This window comes from Syngnathus typhle, linkage group LG3 (assembly GCF_033458585.1).
Source record: "Syngnathus typhle isolate RoL2023-S1 ecotype Sweden linkage group LG3, RoL_Styp_1.0, whole genome shotgun sequence".
In the NCBI taxonomy this organism is placed as follows: Eukaryota; Metazoa; Chordata; class Actinopteri; order Syngnathiformes; family Syngnathidae; genus Syngnathus; species Syngnathus typhle.
In genome coordinates, this window is record NC_083740.1 from 6,304,848 (window position 1) to 6,329,019 (window position 24,172).

The 24,172-nt window shown below is 40.5% G+C and overlaps 4 protein-coding genes across 8 annotated transcripts in view; 1 reads left to right on the plus strand and 3 right to left on the minus strand.

The window, feature by feature from the left end:
* The window catches only part of camk2d2 (calcium/calmodulin-dependent protein kinase (CaM kinase) II delta 2), a 35,510-nt gene extending 34,510 nt beyond the window's left edge, over positions 1–1,000 (minus strand). For all 4 annotated transcript variants that reach the window (XM_061274421.1, XM_061274419.1, XM_061274420.1 and 1 more), the window contains exon 1: positions 548–1,000. In XM_061274421.1, coding sequence (XP_061130405.1) covers positions 548–609 — 62 coding nt within the window. In that variant the 5' untranslated portion in view covers positions 610–1,000. The remainder of the gene's footprint in view (positions 1–547) is intronic.
* A 644-nt stretch (positions 1,001–1,644) lies between these two features.
* cxcl8a (chemokine (C-X-C motif) ligand 8a) lies at positions 1,645–2,922 on the minus strand. The gene is made up of 4 exons (XM_061275388.1): positions 2,699–2,922; positions 2,445–2,577; positions 2,240–2,326; positions 1,645–2,028 (listed from the first exon to the last, which is right to left on the minus strand). The coding sequence occupies exons 1-4, from the start codon at positions 2,757–2,759 to the stop codon at positions 2,016–2,018; spliced, it is 294 nt and encodes a 97-aa protein (XP_061131372.1). The 5' UTR covers positions 2,760–2,922; the 3' UTR covers positions 1,645–2,015.
* A 5,801-nt stretch (positions 2,923–8,723) lies between these two features.
* Positions 8,724–20,922, plus strand: fbxo10 (F-box protein 10). 2 transcript variants are annotated; one of them, XM_061275356.1, is made up of 11 exons: positions 8,724–8,864; positions 15,248–15,864; positions 16,035–16,826; positions 17,073–17,222; positions 17,607–17,743; positions 17,902–17,972; positions 18,071–18,223; positions 18,324–18,659; positions 18,750–19,060; positions 19,132–19,319; positions 19,413–20,922. In XM_061275356.1, exons 2-11 carry the CDS (start codon positions 15,280–15,282, stop codon positions 19,591–19,593), a joined length of 2,904 nt encoding a protein of 967 aa, XP_061131340.1. In that variant the 5' UTR covers positions 8,724–8,864; positions 15,248–15,279; the 3' UTR covers positions 19,594–20,922. The 2 variants fall into 2 exon arrangements, with proteins under 2 accessions (XP_061131340.1, XP_061131339.1); XM_061275355.1 differs by lacking the exon at positions 8,724–8,864 and adding an exon at positions 14,624–14,967.
* polr1e (RNA polymerase I subunit E) lies at positions 20,869–23,861 on the minus strand. The gene is made up of 12 exons (XM_061275369.1): positions 23,750–23,861; positions 23,430–23,533; positions 23,260–23,336; positions 23,085–23,170; positions 22,918–22,970; positions 22,663–22,807; positions 22,309–22,419; positions 22,111–22,207; positions 21,591–21,721; positions 21,429–21,510; positions 21,205–21,336; positions 20,869–21,100 (listed from the first exon to the last, which is right to left on the minus strand). Exons 1-12 carry the CDS (start codon positions 23,859–23,861, stop codon positions 20,935–20,937), a joined length of 1,296 nt encoding a protein of 431 aa, XP_061131353.1. The 3' UTR covers positions 20,869–20,934.
* Between the last annotated feature and the right edge of the window lie 311 nt (positions 23,862–24,172).

Sequence of the window (24,172 nt, forward strand, 5' to 3'; positions counted from 1 at the left end):
AAAATAATAATTCCATCATGAGGATAGGTGATGTTGGTTTATGTATATTTATCTCATTTTATGGGTGTGTGACACCAGAGCTGGCTATTCCACACATGCAGACTTGAGTTGGAATCCGGGGGCTGTACTGGCACCATAATGTCACAAAGCAAATACTGGCCGCTGTACATGATGAGCTGGTGACGTCAGACGTTTAAGCAAACGATGTAAACAGAGTTTGGAATAAAATGAGGGATTAAATCGGATGGGATGCGACTGAACATCCCTGCATTAAACATGGCCATGCACTCCCCCGCCCCCAGAACACACGCATGCGCGCGCGCATACACGCACACGCGTCCTCATGTTCCATGCACACTCGCATAGTCATTCACGCACGCCCTTTGGGGGATGAGGGGGACTAGGAATCTGTGTCCCTAAACCAAGGCGGCCTATTACGTAACATGCTGACATTTTAATACAGCAATGACGTAACATGATGATGATGATAATAATGACAATATTAATGATAATGATGATGATAATAATAATAATAGTGATTGCTTACTTCCCCAGCTCCTCAAACAGTTGATATTCGTCGGTAAATCTCGTGCAGATAGTTAACGCCATGGTGGAAGGGGCGCCTAGGGGTGTGTTCGCTCTTTCTGTCAAACCCACCGCACGCAGTCGTCCGCGTTTGTCGTCGAAGCTGCCAATGAGCGTTTCATGCACACACGGCGCTCATCTGCAGGAGGTCTGATGATGAAGAGGTGGAGGAGGAGGAAGAGGAGGAATAGGAGGAGGAGGAGGAGTGAGGAATGAGGAGGATGGTTGGTTGCAGCAAAAATAAAATAAAAAATGAAAGCGCTCCACTTAGAACGAGTGCACTTCCGGTGATATGACTTGTCGCGGTGGTCTTATTCGTCGTCTTGTCCCGGACGTAGCATGTTTTGGCGTATTTCGGTATCAGCGTGTGTGCTGCGAGGCTGGTCCGTTTGAGCGCACCACAGCACCGCACTAGCGCACCTACCCCTGGCTGTGCGCTCAGTCCCGCCCACGGCCGCAGCACTCTGGCCACACACAAATATCCTTGGAAACCCAGACGCCTGTGAAATAGATGCATCAAGCAGCATGCATGTTATCTAGGTCAACAAAATAGCGACAATTATGCATTCATAACAAAGGAAAAGGAGATGAAACGAAATTTATTACAAATGCTGAAAGATGCTGTTGCAGAGCTGAAATGCTACAAATAAACGGATTGAGGGCTGAGGCAGATGTTTGATACATCACAATTTATCATATTATACCAACCTATACTGTACTTTACAATTACGCCCTCTAGTGGCCACGCGCAACACCGGCAATAGGGGTGAAGTTTGATCAGACGCCCTGCTATTGTGTGCTTTTCCGTACAATTTTTTTTTTTTTTACATGTGTTCTCAATCCCATTCATTTAATGAAGAGCGTTCATCATATAAAGAGATTACAGTAGATTGAAATTGATATTCATTTGAAAAGACGAGAGCAACTTTAGGTTTACAGGATCCAACTTAAAGGCATCAATGGATGTTATCAGGTGAAGTCAGGTCTAATTTACACCGTATCATCTTTTCAAATAAATGTTTGCACTAAGTGGAACTCAATAATGAGTGAAAAGAGAAATTTTAAATATTATATTTTTTTATTCATCAACTGGGTGCATGAAAAAATACAACAATTGTATTCAAATAGATACAACAAAATATTCAAATAGATAAATACTTTAAATATGTGAATCATAAGTTAAAGCAATAAAAATAGTAACAGTTCATAGTAGCTCCACTTTAGAGGCTGCAACACAGACTGGGAGTGTACATTTGAAAAAAATAAATATGTTTGATACAAACATAATTTGTCTGTTGATAGCTTCAACAGCTGCTCAAGTAAGTTGCTTTCCTCTATTTTTAAATAAGGCTTGATCAGATAAACACTTTTTGGTACCAAGTTTTGTAAAACGGGCTCGTGGAGCATTCGTTCCCCCATTGCACAGCTGTTCAGCGTCTTTTGCTGCAGGAAAGAGAAAAGGATTTGCTTAACTTTTAATTCAGTTTACATTGAAATTACAGTGGTGTCTTTTAGTTTTAGCTTTCCAAATTTACTTTGTGACCTTATTGTAAAGATTGCATTTTTGTGACACCTCTTATGTTGGCTCTCATCAGACTTATGCAGGGGTTATGGTATGAACCTTAATGGTCAAAGTAGTTTGAGTTGAACTTACTTGTTAAGGATCCTCTCAATGACTCTCTTCACCCAGGGAGCCTCAGGGTCAAGGCACACCTCATTTCCAGTCTTTTTAATCGTAGCACTGCAAGAAACAAATTTGTCTTCAGAACAAGCACGCTTGGAAGGAGAGTGACCAACTAGGTTGTTCCTTCCATAGGTGAAAGGTCACCTAAGCGTCAAAACTGGGACAAACTTCTTACATGATCTCGGGCACCCCGCAGTGAGAGTTGGCAGGAATCAGCTCCACTTTCTCGATGTGGCGGCCGATGAGTCTGCTCTCTGTCTGGAAGCAGCGGCAGTGCAGCTCGACTCCCAAACTTCTCAGAGTCATGCCTGCAAGGAAACAAGAGAGAATGGGGTTACATCTAATTGTTGAGATGCTCATAAATGACCAATCTGCACAGAGTGACAAGTCTAAATATGCAATAATAACAGTTCCACAAAGCAAGCTTACCTTCGCTGAAAGCCACAGCAGCCAGAAGGACCACCAAAGTACTGAGGATCACTTTGTTCATCTTTTTGTTGTTCTCAAAAAGCACGATAGCTCAAACTTTAAAATGAAGAAGTTGCCGTTCAAAAATGTCACTGAGACTGTTGACTCGTCGTCTTTTGCCGTCTCTAGCTTTCTCAGTTGCTTTGAGCTCTGCTGTTTGAATGTAGTGCTGAAGAGGAGAGTTCCTCCTTTTATAGAGACTCGCATGAGTCACCTCCCATGCAGATGTTGCGCAAACTGGGATTGTTGGCAGTTGGGAATTTACAACATGCGGGGCAAGGAAGGTAATTCGACTGACATGTTAAATGTATGAGGCATACTCATGGATCAGTATTTGTCACTGATAAAAAAAAAAAAATGGGCATTTTGAAAACACAATGACTGGAATATTGTAATATCCAGCAACGTGATTGGAATGTTCAACATATTTTACACCTTACAATTTGATCGACTACTAACTGATTCACAGGTGACATATCAATAAAGGTGTGCTTGATATGAGAAGGCAAGTGGTCATATGGTAAAGCCAGCTAATAAAACAAATATTCATTCTAAAAGATACACATTACACTCATGTGAATATGCTACCAAGACAAATAGAGGGTCAGGTCTCCCTTTGTTTGACCCTTTCCAAGACATGTCATGGAAAATCCACTTTTTTTGCTTTTCTATTCATTTCATTGTGCACTTGGAGTCTCCAAGATTGTACAAAAGTGAAATCTATCAAATCTTTATTACTCCACACAACTCATTACACCGTCCCCCAGCATCAGAACCTTATTACTGATATTACCAGTTAACAATGATCTGTTTACCATACAAAGCCTTTTGAAGCAGTGTTATTTGAGGCCGCCCTGCAACTTTCTCAGGCTTTTGTTGTCATTGTCCTACTTTCTTTGGAACGTGATGCAGGTAGGAAATGCAATATTATAGTGTTGTCACCATTAGGAGATCTTTATTGTATTTAACAGTAGCTTTTACAATAAAAAGACGTGGATAAGATACCATGAATAAATGATTTATAGTTTTGAATTTATATTTTGCTTTTGGCTGGTCCGCAATCGAGGGAGTACGCCTCCAAAATGAGGCGGGATAGGTGCCAGCTCTCCCGCAGCTCTAGTAATGACAACCACTATACAGATGGCTGAATTATTAGGGAGATTCCTTTATTGTGCAAGCAGTCAAACCTCTTAAATTAAACAATTCTTCAGAAACTGATAAACACTTGCAGGTCAAATCCCAAGGATTAACTGTGTTTTGCTTTTTCTTTGGATTTTGAGAGCATTATTGCTATGCTTATTTAAAAAAAACGCAATTTCGATCTCTTTGTGTGTCTTGACATGTAAAGAAATTGACAATAAAGCAGACTTTGACTTTGATATCATTATATTTCATAAACTTCATAAGGTTACTTGGAAGACAATAAACACTTCACTTTCCATTGCAAAAAAACTGCAATGCCTCATAACAATTGCGTAACCTCCGAAAGTTTTTTATTCCATTGCAATCATTTCATTGTGAGGGAATGAAAGTTTTTTTGTGGTGGAGCACAGTTATTATGAGGGTACACTAATTATTTTGTGAGAGAACGCAAATTTGTTATTTTCTTCCATGTCACCTTGGGCAGGACATGTATGAAATCTGCTAAATAAACCTGTGCCTTACTTTGCCTTAAATTTGGATTAAAATTGAATTATTTTGCCAGCTTATATCTATATGATATATTGTTTGAGACAATGATATATTTTTGAAAAGTCTGCAAAACTGCACTTCTCTACAAGATCGTTAACGGGCTAACTTAAATACATTGAAATCTTTCAATTAAATTATAATGCTTTTCAATATGCAAACGTATCTGCTTTATTTTGCTTACTTTATTTTGGTAAATTTCCACGACTATAACAGCTGAGCTATGAAAACAAACAAAAAAATATTTGCCATGTACTATTTAAAATAATAGGTTTCGTTGAAATTCAAATTTTTGGAAAATATTTGGACACTTCAAATATTTGCAACAAAGTTGTATTACAATATTCACATCAGATTGTGAGGTTGAATTTTATTTAAATCAATATTGAGCACATGAATGCTCAGTTAAATGACAATAGAATGACAATAGACATATGATGACACGATAAAGCTGATGGCTGCTGATGATGGCTGTGCATCCCCAAAAAAGTAAAAGTTTCCCCGAAGGCACAATGAGTGCGGGAATTGTAATGTGTTGTACATGAGAAAAAATAAAGCAGGTGAGGCCTGACGTAAACTCGGCATGCTGAGACGCGTCAGCTCACTGTCATCAGTCATGCCGCAACAGGAAGTATATGACGCAACTTTTGCAATGGTGCTGCATTTATGTATCAGTGGCTCACAGACCAAAAAAAAAAAAAAATGAAGATGCGGTTACATTAAAAAAAAAAAGGGGAAGAGAACACTTCGTTGTTTCCTTATTTAATGTGAAAAAAGTTGATATGAAAGTGTCATGCGTAGGGGATTAACTTAATTTGGACGTAATAATTTCACTGTTCTTGACGTATTAGGTGCAGCATTAACCTAAAGAAGCCCATTCTAATGCTTTTCTCTAATTCTTATAATCCAGAGGGCATAGCAATTATTGGTTTTATTATTTCTTGCTTAGAAGTGTTAAAACAAAGTGAATTTCCTTTCAACAACTCGCGCACGTACGATTGTGACATTTCATTTGGGAACGTGATACATACCAAAACTTCCTGTTGACCTAGGCCAAAACTTTCCCATTACGGAAAAAAGGCACTTAATAATGGTAAACATGTGAGACTCACAGATATTTTGTCCCATAAACATGGCTCGTCATTAAAAACACTTTACGAGAATAAGGTTAATGTTTGTCTGCCTGTTGGAGTAAATTATTAAACAAGTAGATATGTAAATACATTTAAGTTTTTTTTCTCTTTTAGAACGATGAGGGTTGAATTTCAATACCAGTCTTTCATTTTGTGGCAGCTCTTCAAGACGCTATTACACTGGCACAGAAACTGAAAAATGAATATTGACACTCTTAAAAATACAACTTTTAATCTTATTTCAGCTGTAACAGTCTCTTAAAATGGAAAAAAACTTCAAGATATTATTTATAACAAAATACAACATTTAAATTTATTTCAGCTATAACAGTCATTATAGGTGGGGGAAAAAAAACGTCTAAATATTGTTTGTTTGTTTGTTTGTTTGTTTGTTTGTTTTACCGTTGCCCATAGTCAATGGCCCTACTTCTGGTCCCTGATTTGAATTTAAATTTGAAAAGTTGACTCAATAATACTTTTTTCAAATTTCCATATCATTCCTAAGAAATTAAGGTTACTGCATTAAAACTTGCATTGAGGAGGGAAAGTTACACAATGCAAATGGTCCAAATACTGAGAACACAAACTTTGTATGCTAAAATATGATCAAATAATTAGTTGCTCGACTCTACCTGCTCCTGTGCTACCACCGTGACCTCGACCTCTGCATGTGTGAACATGTCTGGAGTGAAGATGACATAAAAATGTTGATTAGTCCCCTGCAGGCAGAATGTCATGCAGCATATTTCTCCGGTTATTTCGGAGCTGGGGTTTGAGCGGCATGTTGTTGGGAGTTTGTTTTCTCTCCCTCTCCACCCCCTCCCTCCCCCCTCCCCGGCCGGGGAGGTGGTTAGGTGGTACCCATGCTGACAGCGGCTATCTGGATTCTCGTGGCCAATTCAGGATAGGGGAACTGCAGCTCAACCTCCTCGAAGAGCACTGCCAGGACAATTGAGGGCTCCTTTCGGCAGCCCTCTGCTGTGACATGGAGATCCACTTTTTATTTAATTGATTTTCATGTTGTATCATTTGTGCCCTCTCTGCATCCATTTCAACCTGGTGATCCTGAAAGGGGGATCCTTCCATCTGTGGTCCCTTCTCAAGGTTTCTCATTTTCCCCCTGCTAGGGGTTTTTAAGTTTTTCCTTGCCCTTTTGGGAGCTTAAGATCAGGGGATGCTTTGAGAATAATTGTCAATTTCTGTCTATGTGAAGCCCTTTGAGACTGCTTGTGATTTAGGGCTATACAAATAAACTTGACTTGACTTGACTTGTTTGTAATCAAACTGCAATGTTTTGTTATTTCAAGATTCAAGATTCAAGAGTTTTTTATTCGCCATGTTTGAGCGTGCCAAACAAGGAATTTGACTTCGGTAGAAACACACCCTCTGTTCAACATTTAGGTGACTAACAACATTCAGGACATGTGAATAATGCAAAAACAGTGTAGACAAATTCAAGAAGGTGTGAGGAGCAGGATGTTATTGCACAGTAATGTCTCTGAGACTCTATGAGTGGTGTGAGTTCATCAGAGCAACAGCCTGGGGGAAGAAGCTGTCTCTGTGTCTGCTGGTTTTGGCGTACCGAGCTCTATAACGCCGTCCGGAGGGGAGTAGTTCAAACAGACTGCAACCCGGGTGAGAAGGGTCTGTAGAGATGTTCCTTGCCCGATTCCTGGTCCTGGACAGGTACAAGTCTTGGATAGATGGGAGGTTGATTCCAATGATCTTTTCTGCAGTTCTGATTGTCCGTTGTAGTCTGTGCTTGTCTTGTTTGGAGGCCGATCCAAACCAGACAGTGATGGAGGTGCAGAGGACAGACTGGATGATGGCAGTGTAGAAGGTCTTCAGAAGCTCTCGCGGCAGGTTGAACTTCTTGAGCTGTCTCAGGAAGTACAGCCTCTGCTGGGCCTTCTTCCGGACAGAGTCTATGTGGCCGGTCCATTTCAGGTCCCGAGAGATTGTGGTTCCCAGGAACTTGAAGGTGTCTGTGGAAAGAATAGTATTACTGCGGATAGTGAGGGGTAAAAGTGGTGAAGGGTCTCGCCTGAAATCCACTGTCATCTCCACGGTCTTGAGCGGGTTCAGCTCCAGATGGTTTTGACTGCACCAGTGGACCAGCCGCTCCACCTCCTGTCTGTACGCAGTCTCATCACCGTCCTGGATCAGTCCGATGAGAGTGGTGTCGTCTGCATACTTCAGGAGCTTCACACGAGAGTCACCTGAGGAGAAATCATTGGTGTAGAGGGAGAAGAGCAGTGGGGAGAGGACGCACCCCTGAGGGGCTCCAGTGTTGGTGGTCCGGGTGTCAGATGTGATGCCCCCCAGCCTCACACGCTGTCTCCTGTTGGTCAGGAAGCTGGTGATCCACTGACAGGTGGAGGCAGGCACCGCAAGCTGGATGAGCTTCTGTTGGAGGATGTCAGGGGCGATGGTGTTGAACGCCGAGCTGAAGTCCACGAACAGGATCCTGGCGTACGTTCCTGGGGTGTCCAGGTGGTGCAGGATGTAGTGCAGTCCCATGTTGACCGCATCATCCACTGACCTGTTTGCCCGGTAGGCAAACTGGAGGGGGTCAAGCAGGGGGCCCGTGACCTCCTTCAGGTGGTTCAGCACTAGCCTCTCGAACGATTTCATGACCACAGATGTCAGTGCGACGGGTCTATAGTCATTCAGACCTGTGATGGCGGGCTTCTTGGCTACTGGAACGATGGTGGAGCTCTTGAAGCACGAGGGCACCTCACACAGCTCCAGAGAACGGTTGAAGATCCGTGCAAAGGTGGGCGCCAGCTGCTCAGCGCAGACTTTCAAGCAGGAAGGTGACACGCCGTCTGGGCCCGGTGCCTTCCTGGTCTTTTGTCTCCGGAACATCTGGCGCACTTCCTCCTCGCGGACCTGGAGTGCGGGCGCGGCCTCTGCAAGAGAGTGAGTGGGTGACAACGATGATAGAGGTGTGGAGAGAGCAGTTGTGGGGAGAGGTGAGTATGTAGATTGTGTTGCAGGAGGTCCCGTTGTGTGGGAGGACCGATCAAACCTGCAGTAGAACTTGTTTAGCTGGTTAGCAAGTCTTGGGCTCTCTAAAGGACGGGTGGTTCGTTTCTTGTAGCCCGTGATGCTCTGCAGACCTTTCCACACCGTTGAGGGATCAGGATTGGCAGAGAGGTGTCTCTTCAGGTTCTCCCCGTAACACCTCCTGGCTTTCCTGACCTGGCATACAAAGCCTTTTGAAGCAGTGTAATTTGAGGCCGCCCTGCAACTTTCTCAGGCTTTTGTTATCATTGTCCTACTTTCTTTGGAACGTGATGCAGGTAGGAAATGCAATATTATAGTGTTGTCACTATTAGGGGATCTTTATTGTATTTGGATGCTTTTTAACAGTAGCTTTTACAATAAAAATATGTGGATAAGATACCATGAATAAATGATTTATAGTTTTGAATTTATATTTTGCTTTTGGCTGGCCCGCAATCGAGGGAGTACGCCTCCAAAATAAGGCGGGATAGGTGCCAGCTCTCCCGCAGTTCTAGTAATGACAACCGCTATACAGATGGCTGAATTATTAGGGAGATTCCTTTATTGTGCAAGCAGTCAAACCTCTTAAATTAAACAATTCTTCAGAAACTGATAAACACTTGCAGGTCAGATCCCAAGGATTAACTGTGTTTTGCTTTTTCTTTGGATTTTGAGAGCATTATTGCTATGCTTATTTCAAAAAAAACGACTAAGCACAGAAAAGGGTTTTAGAGGAAAGGAAAAAACACAATCGAAGAAAAATACTTATTCATTAGATGTGCCTTCTTGTTTTTACTTTTTGTATTGTTTACTTGAATGTTTTGTTTATCCGTGGACCAATAGAATAGAATAGAATATATATATGTATATATGTGTATATATACATATATATATGTGTATATATATATATGTATGTAATATGTCTTGTCACCGTGGGATAGTAGGAAACGCAATTCCGATCTCTTTGTGTGTCTTGACATGTAAAGAAATTGACAATAAAGCAGACTTTGACTTTGATATTATATTTCATAAACTTCATAAGGTTACTTTGAAGACAATAAACACTTCACTTTCCATTGCAAAAAAACTGCAATGCCTCATAACAATTGCGTAACCTCCGAAAGTTTTTTATTCCATTGCAATCATTTCATTGTGAGGGAATGAAAGTTTTTTTGTGGTGGAGCACAGTTATTATGAGGGAACACTAATTATTTTGTGAGAGAACGCAAATTTGTTATTTTCTTCCATGTCACCTTGGGCAGCCTTGTGTATGAATTGTGCTAAATAAACCTGTGCCTTACTTTGCCCTAAATTTGGATTAAAATTGAATTATTTTGCCATCTTATATCTATATGATATATTGTTTGAGACAATGATATATTTTTGAAAAGTCTGCAAAACTGCACTTCTCTACAAGATCGTTAACGGGCTAACTTAAATACATTGAAATCTTTCAATTAAATTATAATGCTTTTCAATATGCAAACGTATCTGCTTTATTTTGCTTACTTTTTTTGGGTAAATTTCCACTACTATAACAGCTGAGGAGCTATGAAAACAAACAAAAAATATTTGCCATGTACTATTTAAAATAATAGTTTTCATTGAAATTCAGATTTTTTGAAAATATTTGGACACTTCAAATATTTGCAACAAAGTTGTATCACAATATTCACATCAGATTGTGAGGTTGAATTTTATTTAAATCAATATTGAGCACATGAATGCTCAGTTAAATGACAATAGACATACGATGACACGATAGAACTGATGGCTGATGATGATGGCTATGCATCCCCAAAAAAGTAAAAGTTTCCCCGAAGGCACAATGAGTGCGGGAATTCTAATGTGTTGTACATGAGAAAAAATAAAGCAGGTGAGGTCTGACGTAAACTCGGCATGCTGAGACGCGTCAGCTCACTGTCATCAGTCATGCCGCAACAGGAAGTATATGACGCAATTTTTGCAATGGTGCTGCATTGTATCAGTGGCTCACAGACCAAAAAAAAAAAAAAAATGAAGATGCGGTTACATTAAAAAAAAAAAAAAGGGGAAGAGAACACTTCGTTGTTTCCTTATTTAATGTGAAATAAGTTGATATGAAAGTGTCATGCGTAGGGGATTAACTTAATTTGGACGTAATAATTTCACTGTTCTTGAGGTATTAGGTGCAGCATTAACCTAAAGAAGCCCGTTTTAATGCTTTTCTCTAATTCTTATAATCCAGAGGGCATAGCAATTATTGTTTTTATTATTTCTTGCTTAGAAGTGTTAAAACAAAGTGAATTTCCTTTCAACAACTCGCGCACGTACGATTGTGACATTTCATTTGGGAACGTGATACATACCGAAACTTCCTGTTGACCTAGGCCAAAACTTACCCATTACGGAAAAAAGGCACTTAATAATGGTAAACATGTGAGACTCACAGATATTTTGTCCCATAAACATGGCTCGTCATTAAAAACACTTTACGAGAATAAGGTTAATGTTTGTCTGCCTGTTGGAGTAAATTATTAAACAAGTACATATGTAAATACATTTGAGTTTTATTTCTCTTTTAGAACGATGAGGGTTGAATTTCAATACCAGTCTTTCATTTTGTGGCAGCTCTTCAGGACGGTATTACAATGGCACAGAAACTGAAAAATGAATATTGACACTCTTAAAAATACAACTTTTAATCTTATTTCAGCTTTAACAATCTCTTAAGATGTAAAAAAAACCTTCAAAATATGATTTATAACAAAATACAACATTTAAATTTATTTCAGCTATAACAGTCATTATAGGTGGGGGAAAAATATGTCTAAATATTGTTTGTTTGTTTGTTTGACCGTTGCCCATAGTCAATGGCCCTACTTCTGGTCCCTGATTTGAATATAAATTTGAAAAGTTGACTCTATAATGCTTTTTTCAAATTTGCATACCATTCCTAAGAAATTAAGGTCACTGCATTAAAACTTGCATTGAGGAGGGAACGTTACACAATACAAATGGTCCAAATACTGAGAACACAAACTTTGTATGCTAAAATATGATCAAATAATTAGTTGCTCTGCTCTACCTGCTCCTGTGCTACCACCATGACCTCGACCTCTGCATGTGTGAACATGTCTGGAGTGAAGATGACATGAAAATGTTGATTAGTCCCCCGCAGGCAGAATGTCATGCAGCATATTTCTCCGGTTATTTCGGAGCTGGGGTTTGAGCGGCATGTTGTTTGTAATCAAATTGCAATGTTTTGTTATGATTATGTCTTCAGTGCAATTGGAGACATTCAAATCTTCCTACGCTTTTACCATTGGATTTTTCTAATGTTGCAAATGATGCATATTTATTTTGTGGTCTCTACTAACATTTTAGTTTTTGCATGCAAAATAAGGTCTCGAGTGCATGCTAATAGTAATGTGCAACATTAAATGTCTTTGCCGCTGCAGTTGGCTCGACTTTTCTTCAGTGCGTTTCACAATTGCAAATACCACAACAGACCATTTTACACTAAGGAGGAAGTCATGGATGGAAGAAGTTTAACAACGGTATGACTTGTTTAATTATTTGACTAACCTCACCTTTTTGTGAAGGCAGCAGGATTGAGATAAACAGCTGGAAAGGTAACCGATACTGCATACAAAGAGCTAAGGAGGTTAAACCAGATGCTGGGAAAATCAGACATGATTCATAGAGCTCACGTTTCCGCTCACGTTTTTTTTCCTTTCTTTACCTTTGAGGGGTAAACTGATAGGGATACTGAAACTTTACTGTGCAGTGTGAGAGCTGATATACACCCTATTGTAATACAATATAAATTCCACAGACTTACAATGTGTTAAAAAAAAAATTGACCCAGAGTGAAGCAACATGAGGAAGTGAGGACATGCTCAATAAAACGCTGATGAGCAGTCGCTGGGAATTTCTGGAGATGTCACTGAGTTTTTGGATTGGTAAACAGCTGGGGGAGGAGTCAAGATCCTTTTACGACACTTCGGAGTTTGGGTAGTGGGATCCAGCTGTGCAGACTGCATGACTTGCATTCCATGTGTTGAAAACTGTTGATCGTGACGTCTAATTTCATGCCGGGACAAGTTTGTATGCCTCAACATACCTTAATCATATGCACAGACTTTTAAACATTTAGCCACATTGAGTGATTTGAACACACACTGCTGTGATTAGGAATATCATAACTGGCACAATAAAATTATTATAGTGCTATCTTATCTTAACGTGAACATTGCGCTCAAAATGAATCATACACCGGATGAATAACGATATGTTAGATTTTATTATAATTTAGTAAATAGGTGCGTCTTAGCTGGAAATAACATCCCGAAGCTCATAATATTTATACACTGTCCATATACTGTATATATTCATATTTTTTTCCAATATATCTGGTGTTCGAAATTAATATTTGGCAAGAATTTTAAAAAGAAAAAAACAGGATCCTTTACAATGATTTAAGTGATTGTATTCCATCAAACCTGTCCAATAAGATCAGGTTTTCCCAAGTTTTCAAATATAATAAAAAATAATGAATATGTGTTGTGTCATTTCAGGCCAGATGATACGCTTTCAAAAAAAAAAAGTACAAAATGTACAAAGGTATGAATCATATTTGAGACTCATGAAGCTTTTGAGAGTTCTAAATGGAAAAATGACAAATACAGTATATTCAATAGAGCCTCCACGATACAGTGGTACAGGTCAAATAAACTATTATGTCAGGAGTTTGTTTGACTTTCCAATTTTTTTTCAGCTTATGTCTGACATAATTCAATTGAATGAATGAAATGAAACTTTATCCATCCATCCATCCATCCATCCATCCATCCATCCATCCATCCATCCATCCATCCATCCATCCATCCATCCATCCATCCATCCATCCATCCATCCATCCATCCATCCATCCATCCATCCATCCATCCGTCCATACCGTGCCGTTATCCTAAAAACAAATGAAACGAAATGAAAGGAGGTAAGCTACGTTGCCGGTCTCGTCCGTAATTATGCTCTCTAAACACTTCTTGTTGAGGCCAGTTCTCAAGTGTTGCAAAAAAAGCTATTAAAAGCCAACAAAAAAGCAATGCAGACTTGCAGAGTTAGATAGGAGTCAGACTCCTATCTGATGGGAAGCAGTTTCTGCTAGTTTCTTGTTCCAGGAAGCAGGCTAATGATTAACAAGTACAAAAGGTATTTGGGATTGAAAGGAAAACCTCAAGAGGATAACCACAAATTGAGCAATAGTTTTTGAAAAAAGAAATGGACCAAGTTGCCCCCCCACCACCACCACTTTGTGCAGCTACAACAGCTTTCACACTTCTGAGAACTTTGGAATGTGGGAATTTTTGTCTATTCATGCATATGTCACCAGCTGACTACAAAATAAAATAAGATAAGATAGAATAGCATACCAACTTGTGTGTTCTACAATGTAACTAACAGCATATGTTCGGGCTTGTTTTGAACCTAACAAATACTTTGTGGTCTAATGATAAAAGGATGAGGAAGTGATGTAGTGGCTAAAATCCTGCTTAGATAGACATTGCCACCTTCTGGTAAGGTTCTCCTAGTATCCAATGGACAAAGTATTTTTTTAACCTGCAAACTCCTAATTTGAGGTTAGATTTATGTGTTATAATGCTCTTCAAGAAGGATTTTAAGGACTATAGTTTTGGAAATGAGAGAATAATCTGAATTTCACATTTTTTGTTGATAATAATAATAAAATATAATAATAATAAATAATAAATTATTATAATAATAATAAATTATTATTATCAACAAAAAATGTGAAATTCAGATTATTCTCTCATTTCCAAAACTATAGTACTTAAAAAATTTTTTATAAGAATTTATTATCAACAAAAAATGTGAAATTCAGATTTTTCTCTCATTTCCAGAACTATAGTTCTTAAAATCCTAATAATTTATATATATTATATATTGATTATTATATAATAATATAATCATTTATTATTATTATTATTATTATTAATCATTTTCAACATCTCTGCAGTACACGGCTGTGGCAAGCCCCCAAAAGTGCCTTGAGCCCCCGAGTAATACACCCCTGTTGAGCATTGTGGAGAGGGGAGGTGGAATATACGGAGTACGGTGGTAGCCGTCTTGTGACAGTCAGTCACTCGTCTTGGCAAAGGGACATTAGTTAGTCTGACCTGGATTGATCGAGTGAAGGAGGAGGAATGATAGTTATGTTCCCAATTATGCTAGTATGGCGCTTTGGCAGCATCCTGCCTGTCCGCTTTGTTTTGATCTCTGCATGCAGCTTGACGAAAGTCAATGTAGTCTCAGACCGCATGAGGGCGGACGGCTCCGAGCCGTAAGCTCATCGTGTTGACTCGATGTGTAAACATGGCAAAGCGGTGAAATAAGGTAGGACTTAACTTTGTAACCGATCTGCGTGCGTTGCCTGAAGATGTTAACTTTATAGTTAGCGCGGTTGACTCATAACTAGCTTGCTAGGCTACCGGAGCAATCGATTGATTAGCGTCACACGCACTTTGGTATTTGGCTGAAAACACTATTTGTGTTCCATTTGTTATCTTTGCATAATATTTGCAATGTTTCTGTCCTCATTTTCACGTCAGCTTTTTATCCTGTGTAACCGCTAACGTTGTTTTGCATGTGTATGTTTGTGTGTCTCCTTGTGCAGCAGCAGCAACACCCCCGGCCGGCCCCGCTGTCATGGAGGTGGGCAGCCTCCCAGTGGAGCTGTGGAGGGTTATTTTAGCCTACCTCCCTCTCGCTGACCTGGGCCGCTGCTGCCAGGTGTGTCGCGCCTGGAGGGAGCTGGTCCTCTCTCTGGATAACACCCGATGGAGGCAGCTGTGCCTCTGCTGCCCCGAGTTCCGACACCCCAACTGGCCCAGCAAGCCTCACCTTGAGCCCCCGTCGTGGAGGGAAGCCCTGAAGCAACACGCCCTGGCTACCCGCACCTGGACTCAAAATGAACCCGAGCACCAATCCACTGCCTGCCTCCTTTTATTCAGGCGCCGGAAAGACCGCAAGGTTTGGCATGTGGGGCCCGGGTTTGAGTTTGAGACCTTGCGAGGAGCTCTTGGGGTGGCTGGGCCTTATGACCGATTGGTTCTCCATCCGGGAGTGTATGAAGAGCAGGCTGAGGTGGCCCTCAAGGTGCCTGTGGAGATGGTTGGGCTTGGGACATTGGGCCAGGTGACCCTCTTGGTGTGCATGGAGCAGCAGTGCCCTACTGCCAGGTTTTGTAATCTGGTTTTCATGCCACCCTGGTTCTCCACAGTGGTCTACAAGGTGAGGTATATTTAGATTTTTTTTTTCCCGACAACTTTTGTTTTGGAATAATATTAAATGACTCCAGTAAACAGTAAATGAGTGAGTCATTTTGTTTGTTGAAACGATAAGTAATGGTTGATGATATATTTGTATAATTTGTGTTTATTTTCCACCCTTGTTTGTTGTAGACATCATGGGGTCATGTCCAACTGGATAACTGCAACTTTGAGGGGGCTCAGCTGCAAGTCCGCGGGCCCGGGACTTGCCAGGCACGCTTTTGCTCCTTCTCGAAGGGCAGCTCTGTACATTTGCTCAGTGTTGCCTTCAGTTTACTGGACAGCTGTGACTTCTCCGGGAGCGATACTGCTTCCGTAACCGTGGAAGGTTCACCCGTGTCTGAAAAGAACTGGGCTTGTAAATATATGGCTGCCCTGGCCAGGAATTTGTCATCGTGTGGGAACAATAATAGCAGCCCCTACAGAGGGATTCCCACTGGCAGACCCAGTTCTGATGCTACTGTTAAAAAGGAGCACGCAGTTTGGGAGGACTGGAAGCGGGAAAATGGACCCGAAGCAGATGATCAGGGCACAGTGATTGAAGATGGCTGGAGTGATGGTGAGGATGGTGAGAACAAAGAGGCAGGAATGACCAAAAACAAATTTCCACCAGAATATAAAATCCCATGTGACAACCATGGACTGGCCTACTTACTGCAGCCCCGTGCAGATGGCTCTTTGCCCTCCGCCTCCTCCCCAAATCCCCCACGCACGACGCCGGAACCACTCACCCTTCAGCAGGAACTAGAAAGAGACCCAGATGCTCAGATGTTTGCGTCGTCCACTCTGGGCTGTCTCGTCCGGCGTTGTCTCTTCAGGGACGGGAAGGGAGGTGTCCATATGTCGAATTACGGACAAGCTCGACTGGAGGGCAACGTTTTCCGCTGTCTGAACTACGCCGTCAGATGCATCCAGAACTCCATAGTAAATATGGTCATGACAGAGGGGAACCACTAAAGTCAAACACAACCTCCAATTTATTCAGATTATTTATTTAGGTTTCGTCATTGTATGCGTAATTGAGTTTAAAAAAAAAAAAAGTTTTATGCAAATGATATAACCTTAGGAGTGTTCAACCTCAGAGGTTCCCCTGCGTCTTCTTAACTAATTCATATTAAGAGCAGAATTAAAGGTCACAATCAACCGAGCTCTCTTGTTAACCTTTTACAGATAGTGATGCTGCAAAACGAAGTGTGCGAGTGCAGAGCATCAGGCGTGTTTATGCGGCTGTCGGCTCAGGGCCTCATCGCCGAAAATGACATCCACTCAAACGGGGAGGCGGGGTTGGACATCAGGAAAGGAGCAAACCCCATCATTGTGGTAACTGTCACACTGATTCGATCACAGACAGTAAAGCAATTGTGTGTCATTAGTAAGTACAAAAAATATCGTGAAATAAACTATCATTCCTAAATGACTGTTCTTCTGTGCAGTCATACGGAAATACCGGAAAAAAACAACCACAAAAGCTCATGTATAAAATGAATTAACAAATATTAAAACTAATATTTTTGCTATAATTTCAGTTTACGTAATCTGTATTATCAGTTGTATTCTAAAAAAAAAAAAAAAAAAATGCACAGACACACTGTCATGCATGTTAGATGTTAGAGAGGCAATTATGAAGTAGGTTGCATTAGTTTGTAAATAAGGGATTTGTTTTACCCTGTGCTCCTTTTTTTCCTCTCTCTGTCAATTCCTTAGTGTAACAGAATACACAGTGGCTTCCGCTCAGGGGTTGTTGTGCTTGGCAATGGAAAGGGCTCACTTCGGAGCAACCAAATCTATAACAACAAAGAAGCAGGCGTGTATATACTCTTCAGTGGGAACCCTGTCGTCTGGTAAGTGTAATACCACATTGCGTTTTCAAAGTATGCAAATATTGGCCCACAAAGACAAGAAAGATCACAAAAGCACTATAAAGATCATAGTAACTACTAGAGATGTCAACATGAGGCGGATAATGGAGATAATTTTTTTTTACTTCATTTGCTTTTAGTGGGAACCACATCTTCCAAGGGCAGGCAGCAGGGATTGCTGTAAATGAGAATGGCAGAGGGATGGTAACGGGTAAGTCTAGCATTGGGGCTTTTTTTTTTTTTTTCTTCCCAGTGTGACAAACGTTCACGCGTAAAGCCCTCGGTAAACATTTGAATTTTTAATCCCAGAGAATGTCATCAAGGAAAATCGGTGGGGAGGTGTGGACATCCGCAGAGGGGGTGACCCAATCCTGAGGAATAACTTCATCTGTCATGGATACTCTGATGGCATTGTGGTGGGAGAGCGTGGCCGGGGACTCATTGAAGGAAATCATGTCTACTGTATGTTATTCCCTTAATGCCAATATCAACAGCCCAAGTTGTTCTCAGCATGTAAATGTTTGATTGTTGTTGTTTGTTTTTCTTTCGTTATACTCATTAGGCAACAAAAGTTGCGGTGTGTGGGTTATGTCATCCAGCCTCCCCCAGCTCCTCGGAAACTACATCACCCATAACTGGCTGTACGGCGTGGCCGTGTTCTGCAGGAAGGACCCAGAGAACATCGAAGCCAGGGAGGGGAACTGGCTAGCGCCCGACGACAGCGGTGATAGGAGGGGCGTGGTGGAAGAAGATGGGAGGGAAGAGCAAGAAAACTTACATGAGGAGGGAGAACTCTTTGCATGGGAGAGCGACCTGGACAGTGAGGATGAACGCCACGCAGCACGCCGCTCCATCAGTGTGGCGCTGGTGGAGAGCAATTGCGTGAGCTTCAATGGAGGTAAAAAAAAAAACATCCATAATTTTTTTTTTTAAATCAACATTCTAAATATTAAATGTTTTCACCATACTTCTCTCGCCCTCTGGGTAGCCGTGGGCCTTTTCATTAAAACCAGCGAGCCACTCAACATTTATGCCAACCTCGTCAACCAAAACGATGGCGATGGCGTTTCCGTGCTACAGAGCAGTCATCTGACCCGCCTGGTTGCCAACTGCATTGTTGCAAATGGTCGAGCGGGTGTTACCGTGAAGAAAGACTCCCGTGCGGAGCTTCGCAGTAACGGTGTATATGAAAACAAAGGCCACGGCATCAACTTCACCGGGTCCGGACAGATGGTAGAGAACGACTTGGTTGGAAACTGGAACTACGGGATCCAAGTGTCTGGGAGTGGTGATGTCAAGGTGTTACATTTTGACACGATCTGTAAAAAATATTTTCTTCGGTTATATGACCGTCCGGTTGTCATTTACAGGTGCTGCGCAACCGCATCCAGCCGACCCTGGATTCTGGCATCTCAGTACTGGGACCAGTAAAAGCAGTGGTCACAGATAACCAGCTGTTCCAAGGCCACCCATATGGCAAAAAAAGCCTTTTATACTTGGACCCTGGCAACGAGAGCTGTGTGTTACGCAACAACAGTATTTCAAGCCATAATAGCAGGTATCTAAGCAACCCACAATGTGCCAGACTGTCTCCAACGCTGCATGTGTACCAAGCCAATCTTTTTTTTATCTGTTCTTTTTTTTTTTATAGCTGTACATCTGTCCCTCCTTGGGTACTGGAAAACCCTCCCCCTCGTCCACCGGCCAGCTCACCTTCGGGCCTCTCCTCCTCCCAGTACCCTTCACGACTGGGAATCTCCATGACGAATAGGATAAGCGCCACGGTGGAGAGCGGTTGCCACAGTGGCAGCATGTTCTGCTCTATCCTGTGAAAAAAACTTAGAAGTATAAGATGACTTTGCCAAAAGTGAAAGTAGACACCCTCATTGCCTTCACCCTTTGGTTTGGATATAGCAAAAAATAAATAAATGGTACCGTCCATTAGAAAATATTTTGAATTGACAATCTGGTCCACCCAAAGCGGAAGTTTTTAATCAGACTGGTTGAGTCCATGCAAAATTCTTGTCAGTCACAAATCTAAACATACATTATATCTAGAAACTATTCCGTTTTTTACTTTTACTACATTTTATGTTAGGGCCTCATCCCAATTTTTTTAATAATTTCAAAAACAGAATGTCCATGTTAGTGGAGACCTAATGTCAACTGAGTACAATGGAGTCCGGCTATTAAAACCAACTATTACTCAATAGTTGAGCCAAATAAGAAAAATCCATAATGTTGAAGAGAAAAAAATATTTTTTTGATGAAAACAAATCTTTCAAAAAACCCAGATGAAAATTATAAAAGCCTATGTGTTTTCCACTAAAGGCGAGGGGAATTTTTTTCAATTTGACAAATTGACTTTTCTCACTAATATGTAGAGTTATCAGAAAGCATCACTGTATTAAATCTCACCCTGTGGTTGTACCCTCACGGTCACAGCTGCTTGAACATGATATGTAACGCACAATTGACAGTTATCCAGGTGGTAAGGTCTTGTTTGGTCATGTTTCAAACATGGAATATTTTCAATTATTTATTCTCGTTGTTTACCGCTTTGTTTTTTGTTAAGTTGTTCATGCGTTCGTTGTGTACTCACCTTCATAAAGGTTCTGGGAGCCTGGATACTCTGTTGTCTGGATGAAGTCTCTGAATTTTTATATTCAAAATCATGCTGAAGGTCCAGTTAAAATGTTCTTTTTTTCCCATGCAAATAAATTCTTTAACTTGTACTGTTCTGTCAGTGTTGACAATAAGGTAAAGCTGAGCCTTGTTTGATATTGTAAAGTAATGGTAGCTAGAGGGTGAGCTTTATATGCTGAAAAAGCCAAACTCTTGCTCCCGCCTCTCATAATAAATGTCTGATATTCTTGTGAATCTATGCTCCAGCAACCAAATCAATAAGTTTTTTTTCATGCGTTTGGATATTTATTCATTTTTTACCACAGATGCAGCAGGTGATAAGAGGGTAGGCGACATGGAGTGTGCAATATATGATATTGACTAATGTGCCTATACGTTTTCAAGCTCCAATAGATGTACGCTTATATAAATGCATTTACATTTGACTTTGTACCCGTCCAAGCGACAACCGTAAAACATCATTTGTTTTCAAATGTTGACTTTATTTGTTGACTAATAAACAGTTCTACTCATCACCTCTGTCGGTCCTAAAGCATCTTCCTGCGTTTCCTTTTCTCCCCAGATTGTTCATATTTGACAAGTGGAAGGATGAGGGAAGCCTGCTTGTGGTTGTCATGAAGGCCATCCGCAATGTTCTTACCACGGTATGACCTTGGCAAGGTCAGCCCGAGTGACTTTGCAACTTCGATCATCCTATAAAGCCACAGAAGAGTCAGTTACAGAGTTACATTAGATGGAAGATCTTTCTAACATTTAGGTCAGTGCATCTATATTTTCCATCACAAGATCGCAACTACCTGGCCTCGGTTAACCCCATGTCCCGATGCAATAACGTGAGGTCAGCAGTCATGCCACCCATATGGAGCAGCAGAACCAGGCAATGTGCTGTTAATTTGGCACGCATTGAAGTAGACACCATGTTAAGAACTCTGAAAGGTGACGCAAAATGTTATTTAGGAGGTTTCTGATGCCTTAAATGATAAATAGTTAATAAAAATCGATTAGGGCAAGATCATCATACCTCTGATTGTTGAAAGTCTCCACAGTAAATGTCCTGATAATTTTGTTTTGCACAATGCGGGGGCAGCCTTCTTCCATGCCAACTATAAACACAAACACGTGAATCTTCAAGAAAGTGCTGCTTTTTCAAGCGTGATTAATAGCAAATGGTAAATTCACTGACACTTGCGGCTGATATTATTCTGCCGTGACAGTTTGAGAAGCATGGAAAGGTAAAAAGCACAGCATGCCATCTTCTTTCTGGCTTCTTCGTCACTGGGCAGGTTCTCAAGGTGCTTCACGACGCACAGAAGCCTGAACCGAGGAAAATTACAATCAAAAGTTTAGAAAATACATCTTTATGCTTCAATTCCACCAAGAAGTACAGTTGGGTCAATTCAAGTGAGCATTTTTTTCTGTTGGAGTAAAAAGGATTATTTTAATTGGTCCAAATAATTGGCTTGCATTAATTAAATAAGACGACATTCCTGAGTAAGTACATTATGAGTGAACTGAGATCATCTTTAGTTCCTATATAAAGTATTTATACAGTGTGCTGTGAGATTTCTCTCAATGTGCATTTATGGTTGAGAAACACTCGATTAGGATTTGCCATTCAGCAATCCCGTCACACTAATTGAATGTGAGCGGTGCACTCAATTGAACTTTAAAACTTGGTGGAAATATGATTTAAGTCATCCTACCCTCCGCTCTCTGTCATAGTCTGCAGCTCTTCAGCAGTGAGTTCAGCCATCTTGGAACCAACCTCTTCCAGAGCCTTGAATTCCATCGGACTGAGGACTGTGGGTATTCATAAAGGAAAAAAAAAGCGAAGATTCAAACACAGTGGAGGTTTCGATGTCGACGTCACCCGCAAAGGGAGTGCACTAAATTAAGGATACGTCCGTCCAATGGGTAAACGTTCTCAGGTGAGTCTGCATCTGCGTTATATGGAGGAAGGTGTGGAGCCAAAGCTGCCTGCGCCTCCATGTCGGCAACTTCCTGTTGCAGAGCTGTGGAAAAACAAAGAAACAAAACCTGTCTTTAAAGAAAAAAAACATGGAGTTTATGCATATGGATTATTGTTTAAGGCATTGAATGCCATTCATGGGAATTTGGGATGGAATCTTTTAGATCATTGCGAAGCACGTTAACATTATTAAAAGCAAAATGTTTGAATTTGATCTTTGATAATTACTTATTAATAAGAACTCAAATGCATTCATCACTATGTTCATCTTGCTCTTTTTGCTTACCTTCTGCACCCTTCTCATTAATGACAGTGCTGGCAGCCTTTGTGACCGCCTCCTGCAGCATGTTACTGTCCACCTTGTTCAGTCTGCGAGAGGTCAGAGCTTTCTTCTGTTTGTTGGTACCGAACGCCTCAATCAGAGAATCAACCTGCGCAGAAAATTCAAGAGATTACTAACAAAGAAATTTACTTTAAAAACATGTGTGAAAATGCATTCTAGAATTTTTCAGGCATCATTTGATGCCACAAACTGTGGTACCTTTTCCTTGTAAGTCTGTGTTGTGTCTGTATCATCCATCCCTGATGCTTCTCCTGATGAAAATATTCATTTTCTTAGGCAAAACGTGCATAATCTTCATAAATCAGTTTTCAAGCAAAGAACAAGAAAATACTTTTGGATTCACGTGTTACATAGTTTTCTCTCACCTGGTATAACAGGTTGCATGTTGAAGAACTGTGCACTATGTAGTTCCATTTGCATGGTTTTCTTGTTTAATACTCCAACATAATAACTAAAAAAGAAAATTACGATTTCACTTAAACAATGACAATACAGTTGGGTTATTTGCAGAGACATTCTTCATAACCAAATTAAACCTACTTGCAAAGACTGTTGCATTTAAGGGCTCCAGTTCCGAAATTTTGCCCAACATAGGATAACCTATTTGATTCAGCCACCTAAAAAAAGTTTTTAATAAAATAAGGGGGGATGGGGGTCAAGAAAATTCTGAACCTAAAAATGAACAGGAAGAAATAGATGTAATTTCTCACCAGTATCCGCCTAGTTTTTTTCCGGGGGTTAACCTCATCGGCACTCCTGTACATTCTGAAGTCCAGTTTCTCTGCATTTTGGACGCTGCCATTGGAAAATCGAACTAAAATAATAATAATTAGAGGGGAAGATATAATCGACTTTGTTGGCCAGTGGGAAAGTAAAGCATTGTACAAGCGCGAACTTGAACACATTAGATTCTCACAACCATTAGCAATGGGAAGAAAACCTAAAAGGAAGTAACAACAAAACACACTAATACAATCATTACCTAGACTAACAAACTCTTAGCATAAATATATATACATAAAATTATTACATATCACTGCTTTATCCGTGTCTCGCTCTTCCCCGCAGCACACTATCGAACAGGAGGCCGCCATCTTTGTTGTTTTGTGTGGTAAGAGGAAAAGTACTTCCGTTTTCGTCATCTAAAAAAAACAACAAAAAACAAAAACAACAAAAAAACGAAAAATGTATTAAGAGTAATACGTCTATTTTTGTGTGTACCTTCATTTAAAAAAAAAAAAGTCTGACGAATTTTTACTTTTTGAAAACTGCTTACTTGCCGGAATAGGCTCATTACCTGTTTTCAACTTTCACCAAAATGAGGGGGAAATATGTAAATGAAGAGAGTTACGTGTGTTTGAGATCTTGATAGATTGAAATTTTGGAGACAAAGAATGTCAAGCAGATCAATCAAATGCATGGCTAATGTATGGCTAATGTCGGTCATCTTGTT